The sequence below is a fragment of the Temnothorax americanus genome, unplaced genomic scaffold (genome assembly GCF_048541705.1).
Source record: "Temnothorax americanus isolate GAGA-0224 unplaced genomic scaffold, ASM4854170v1 Scaffold246, whole genome shotgun sequence".
NCBI classification, from domain to species: domain Eukaryota; kingdom Metazoa; phylum Arthropoda; class Insecta; order Hymenoptera; family Formicidae; genus Temnothorax; species Temnothorax americanus.
The window spans coordinates 31,790-38,427 of NW_027509387.1; the positions used below are offsets into that span (position 1 = coordinate 31,790).

At 31.9% G+C, this 6,638-nt stretch overlaps 1 protein-coding gene across 2 annotated transcripts; it reads right to left on the reverse strand.

Moving 5' to 3' along the window:
- Window positions 1-1,399: 1,399 nt before the first annotated feature.
- LOC143898900 (52 kDa repressor of the inhibitor of the protein kinase-like) lies at window positions 1,400-3,367 on the reverse strand. 2 transcript variants are annotated; one of them, XM_077408697.1, is made up of 4 exons: window positions 2,825-3,367; window positions 2,560-2,745; window positions 2,380-2,444; window positions 1,400-1,555 (listed from the first exon to the last, which is right to left on the reverse strand). In XM_077408697.1, exons 1-3 carry the CDS (start codon window positions 2,941-2,943, stop codon window positions 2,408-2,410), a joined length of 342 nt encoding a protein of 113 aa, XP_077264823.1. In that variant the 5' UTR covers window positions 2,944-3,367; the 3' UTR covers window positions 1,400-1,555; window positions 2,380-2,407. The 2 variants fall into 2 exon arrangements, with proteins under 2 accessions (XP_077264823.1, XP_077264821.1); XM_077408695.1 differs by lacking the exon at window positions 1,400-1,555 and having other exon boundaries at window positions 2,096-2,444; window positions 2,825-3,366.
- Window positions 3,368-6,638: the final 3,271 nt, after the last annotated feature.

Consider the following 6,638-nt stretch of genomic DNA (forward strand, 5'->3'; position numbering starts at 1 on the left):
TAGTTGTTCTTCTCTAAAGAAAGGATCGTTTGAAACATAAACATAAATCAATTAATACAAGAATATCACTTCAGATAGAATTTATATAATCTGGGAAATAATGCATCAATCTTTTATTTTAAATAACGAATTACTATCATCAGTCTATTCAATGATGTTACTTGTAAGGTCAATACTGATTGAGTATTACCAAATAAGTGTCTATCTCGGCAAAGCATTATACTATATCATGAGCGATTACTACAACATAAGCTATATACATGACATGAGCAACAATAACAGAAACATAAGCGATAAGTTTCTCACTGAATTTACTAGACTAAATCTTGTACTAGGCAGTCTTTGATTGACACATTAATTCACCACAGCATGAACGTAACACTAGATAACTAATAATTCGCAAGAAGATTCTAAAGTAATTGAATAAGAACTTATATAGCAACGCACGGAAACGGTTATTCGATAGTTTTTATTACAATGCCAGGAACTATTTATATATTTCGCAAAGAACGCATTCTCATTTAGTACGTAATACAAGTGAGTGTAACGAATGTCCGCAAACCAAAGTAATAGACGATAAAGAATATGACATAATCAATTATAATGAAACAGTCGTATGAAAGAAAGAAATAAAGGTTTTTCTTTGTAACTAAAATGGTTGCAACCGAAGGATTAATTATTTAATATACTTTAGACTGAGCTCAGTGTTACAATCAGACTCGAAATTAACTTTTAATCTTTTTTCAAAAAACGAGGAAGTCTTCTTTTCGCTTGCTCTCGTGATCTCTGCGAATTGTCAGCTCAAAGGGTAACCTTGAGAGGATAGATTATTTCTCGCATAACGGTAGACGAATGTCTAACGTTCCCACTCTCGTAACGGTAGACGAATATCTAACGTTCCCACTCTCGTAACGGTAGACGAATATCTAACGTTCCCAGTAAAGTATATTTAAACAGGTTACCTTTTATTTTATGATAACATCACGTAAGAAGTTCACACACGAGTATATATCGAAAATACCAAGCCAAAACCTCGTTTATCCAGGACTTTGAAAGGGCGTTTTATCTCATGCCGAAAAGGTTCTCTCGAACGTTCCAGAAAATGGCTGCCTTCCTCGAACCTTCCACGTGCCGGCATGGCTCGCCAGGATGTATCTCGCTGGCTTCCTCTCGGTGACGATCGTTGTTGTCCTTTTCCGATCCATATATGTTTCACAATTATCTTATTTATTGCACACGGATAGGCCGATCTCAAATACTTTACGACTTAACTGCTAAAAAATGATGCAATTATGCGACTCGAATCTATGTATCACGCACGATGTATCACGCACGATGTCTGTGACACAAATGCTCACTCGCCCGGGCCACAGTATATACAGTAGCGCAACTCTCTGTCGGCACCTTTGATGTTAGTGTTGGCCAAAATGGAGTGCGCATGCGCGAAATAAAGCAGTATTCTGTCTCACTTCTTTCTTCATCATCTCTCTCCTTCCTACTCGTTCAGTCCATATTGAGGTTAATTTAACGCAGTTGGCGCGAGATACAACCGTGTCTGTTAGTTTCAATAAAAATTATGCAGAATTATTGTTAACAATGTACAATGTCATGCAATGCGCGCGTAAAAAAATGAAAGAAATTAAAATATTAAAAAATATTACATATATAATAGATGAATCCGTTAATGATGCAAAATAATGACATATAAAATATTAATATATGAAATATTATACTAATAATTAAAATAATATAACAGTATGTTATATAAATAAATAAATATATATATATATATATATATATTATATGATAAGTCAGGAATAAATGTAAAATATAAGTATATAACATATATAATATATAGAATAATTTTCTCGCATAAAAGTATACACACAAAGAAATTATGTAAACATTTTAAATTAATATAACACTTTTTAGTTTAAATGTATACATTTATATATTTTTATAAAATATGTCACATTTTACAATATATTATTTATTAAATATATTATACATTTTGTGTGTGTGTGTGTGTGTGTGTGTGTGTGTGTAGTAATATAAACTCAATTTTTTAATGATACAATAGTATGTGGTCAATATATATTGATAAAATTTTTACATTTTATTTTATAACATATATGTAGATAAATTTTTACAAATAATGAATATATATTATTGAAAACTTTACTGATAATGCTAAGCTAATGCGCAAAAGAAATTGCATTAATAATATTAAAAACTTATTAATATTAAAAACTAAATATATGTATAATTCGCGCATTGTAATACTAATAAAATACATAAACTTCTTCAGTTTTTTGAGTTATGTGTTAATTTAAATTTAATTTTTCTAATATTTTTATAATAAATGCAAAAATAGCTTACATATTATTATTTTCATTTTCCATTGATATTACATCTGTTGATACTGTAGAAGCTGTAGTACACTGCTGTAAAATATTATATTTTTAATTATTTTATATTACTATCAAAAATATTTTTAAGTATCAAAACTAGATTTTTCCAAATAAAGAGTAATTAAAACTAATATAAATGAAAACTTACTTATTATTGGTAAACTCTAAACATCTTGTTGGTACAGCATCTGGATGAAGGCGAGCTCGACTTTTGACAATTTTATACTGATTTTCTTCAAAATGTACATGACACAATCCACAATTGCGGTGAGCATACTCGGGGCCTTTTGGTATTAAATCCAATCTTCTGCATGCTTGAACCCATGCCAACCACCTGTGTATGTCAGAATAATTAATTAAACTACGCAAATAATGAAATAATGATGTAAACAATTATTAAAATAGTATTGTACCTATCATGTTCTTTTGGAAAAAGGAAGAAGTGTCGTTTTTCCACATTTATGGTGCTCATACATCCTGTCACTGCACACCAATGACTTTCTTTTTTAACGCCTTTAATAGTTTTTTCCATTTTCTAATTCCTTCTCGTAGCAAAAAATCTGAAACAAAGCTAAGATCAAAGTGCTTTCAAAGAAAAGGAAACCTGTATAAAATTTATACAGGTTAACTTTCCTTTCTATACTTCCAATACACAAATCACTTCACAATCACTTCACAAATCTCTTCACAATCACACACTTTACAATCACACAATTTACACAATTTTTTTCCGACTTTTATCAAGTCACTCTATAGCTGTCTATAGCACTTTAACGCCTTAGGCATTTAAATGTGCCTCTAAATCCGTTAGAAAAGGAAAGACAGTAAGAAGAAAAGAGACAGAAATAGTGCTTTATTTCGCGCATGCGCAATCCGTTTTGGCCAACACGAAATCAGAGGAGTTGCGCTACTGTATATACTGTGCCCGGGCTGCGCGCCCCTCCTAACATGCTCACGCAAGCGCGCGGGAAGCCCGCGCTCGGCCGTTCTCGAACGCCTAGGTTACTACGCGGTTGGGACCTATTTCGCGCGCACAAGCATTCGCGCGTTTCGACCTACCGCAAGATGAACGCCATAGATAGCTGCACCAACACAATCTCTCTCTCTCTCTCTCTCTCTCTCTCTCTCTCTCTCTCTCTCTCTCTCTCTCTCTCTTTTTATACGTTGATTTCAAACAATATATAATATATGTATATATGAGGCATTTCACAAGGGATCAAACCTCGACCTTTTTTAATTTTTGATGGCGGCTCGTTTTTTAGCAGGTCTTTACGAGTACTATGCCCATGTAAGAACGTTTCTATAATAAATATAGCGTTTCCGAAATAGAGCCTGCGCAAAATGAGGACTGCAAAAATTTTCAATGAATTTTTTCGCTTATTAGACAACGTCTAAGGAAAAAACTCATTTAACATAAAATACGCTATTTTGATCATAATTTTTAAAAAAAATTACACAAAATTTTGCAAAACTGTCTTTCGCTGAATAATAGTAATGGTTGACGTAGCCCTACGTCTACTTTCCTTTGCTGAATACTTTAACATGAAATAGTGACAATTGACGTAGTTCTACGTTGTTGTTTGCGGCACAGTTGTTACTGTGCCCGTTTTTTTGTTAATAACTTTTGAATACACGAACGAACGCGGGCTGAAACCTTCTGAAGGTCACTCAAGAGGGTGACCTTGACAACATACTAAAATATCAAGGTCATCCAAGGTGACCCCCTCCATGTACACACGTACCAAATTAATCAAACATATTTTATATTTTAATGTATAGGTACTAATAGTGTTTATTTTAGTGCCCCATACACACATATATATATATATATATATATATATATATATATATGGGGCAGTCTCTCTCTCAAATCAGCCACCCAATCTGTCCAAAATTCAATTCAACCAAAAAATTATTTTTAGGCTCAAATTGTAGATACACATGCTACTTTCATTAGCACTCTGGCTTTTTTAGAAATTGCAGAATATGGTGGGTCTAACATAGCGGCTTCACGAATACTGATTAAAAACGCTTGAATCATCAATCAGATTATAACGACCTTTTAAGAATAATCGAACGCGGACTAGCTCGATCGCCGAACCAGGGGTTCGATTGGAAGGTCCAGAGGCAGTAACCAGATTTTAATTCACACAAACAAAGTTTATTAAATGATCAAATTAATACAGATTTCAGCAAATTCGACGGGAGGCCAATTTTCCCTGTGATATGTGCGGGGTCCTTTCTTCAATTTTGAGCCGCCATATTGGAACTGCCATTGTGAGTTTTGGAAATCTAATACCAGATTGGTTATCAGTGACTCTAAAAATCTCTTGATCCAGAACTTCAAAAAAATTATTCACACTCTTTAAATGTGTACCATTGAATTTACTTGAAAATTGTAATTAATTGTTGAAGATTGCCTTTGAAAAAATCGTGTCGAGTTTGCCCTAGTTTCCCTTAGTATTTATACTGAATAAAGTTTAATTATACAGTTAAACACACGTTTAGGTATAGGGGAGACCGAGGCTAGTTGATACATGAGGCAGGTAGGTATACGGCAATTATTGCAAAAGTGACAAAAGATAATATTGCATAAAAAATATAGTATTTTCGCAAAAACATTGCGATAATATTTTAATTAGTTATTTTAGCCTGAGTAACGTATTTTCACAAACAGAAAATCTTTTTAGTTTTGTACAGTTAAAAGTAAAATAAATCAGTGACGTATTAAATGTTATATTTATAAATCTGGTTATCATATCATAATTCTAACTGTGTCTTTAAAATCTTTACTTTAAACGTAATAACTTTTAGTTATGTTAATGTCTTAAAACATTTTTTTGTTTAAACAATAATAATCAAAATATCTAAATATGGCAGGTCTGGGCTGGTTGTGACGAGGCAGGTTGTTACTGCTGTTCTACTTATAATTTCGACCAACTCTGTCGATGTAACACATTATTTCGGCATAACAGCGGCAGATATTTTAATCTTATGTAAGATTTTACCCTTAACTTCTTTTATTACGTATCAGAACCAGTCAATACAGAACATCAATTAAATTATATTTATATTATAATTTTGCACTCAACAATGTAAGTGTAATATAACACATATTGTTATTTCTCTTTATTAAATATATATTATACTTTGTGTGTGTGAAAACTGGATATTTTACAACTTAATCCAGTACTGTAACAGCTTACCCCGTATATGAGGCTGGTTGTTACAAATATTGCCTTATAATTGTTATTACTGCAACAAAATTAATTATACTATTTAATTTAAAAAAATTTTTGTGTTGTATAAGTATGCGGCTATTGAAAAATTCTTTTGCGGCTTGTATTCCATTTATTAATTACGTGTAAAAAAAAAACTTAAAATACAATGGTTGAAGAAAAATAAAGCTTATATGTTGAAAAGAAAACTAAAAAGACATAAAGAAATATAAAACAAATTGAAACTTGTGTGTACATTGCTTTCTCATAGTTTTTAAGTGTACAATAGAAACTTGTTTAAAGTTTAACCAGTGAGCAAGTAGAAACTTGCACATTGCTTCCTTATAATTTTTAAAAGTGTGCAAGTAGAAACCTGCACATTGCTTTCTCTATGAGGAAGCCTGTTTTTTTATGCATAATTATTAGTAGATATTTATTAATTTGGCTTCCTCATAGAGGAAGCAATGTGCAGGTTTCTACTTGCACACTTAAAAACTATAAGAAAACAATGTACAAGTTTCCACTTGCACATTTAAAAACTATGAGGAAGCAATGTGTAAGTTTATACTTGCACAATTTTTTTATGGATAGAGTATCATTAAAGATACTTACACATTTTTTAAGCAGAAATCGTTACACATTTTTTTAAGCAGAAATCGGTAACCTTCTCACCAATTCTCGCAAAATTCAAAACAACCTTCTTTTAATAATACTCTATATAAAATTACATGTACATCTTATATACTTTTTAAGCAGAAATCGGTAATCCCTTCACCGATCCAAATTCACTAACAATCTTCCTTTAATGATACTCTATCCATCAAGTAACTTAGGGTAGACCGAGGCAAATCGGATCAATATAAATTTTAAAACAGTTTTTGTTAGTGTTTTTTTTTTCAAACGAGCTATTTTATCGTGCTAATTAGTAATCCGATTTGCCTCGGTTTACCCTATATATTTTTTAGGCAGAAATCGGTAACCCTTTCACCAATAATCGCGAAATTCAAAA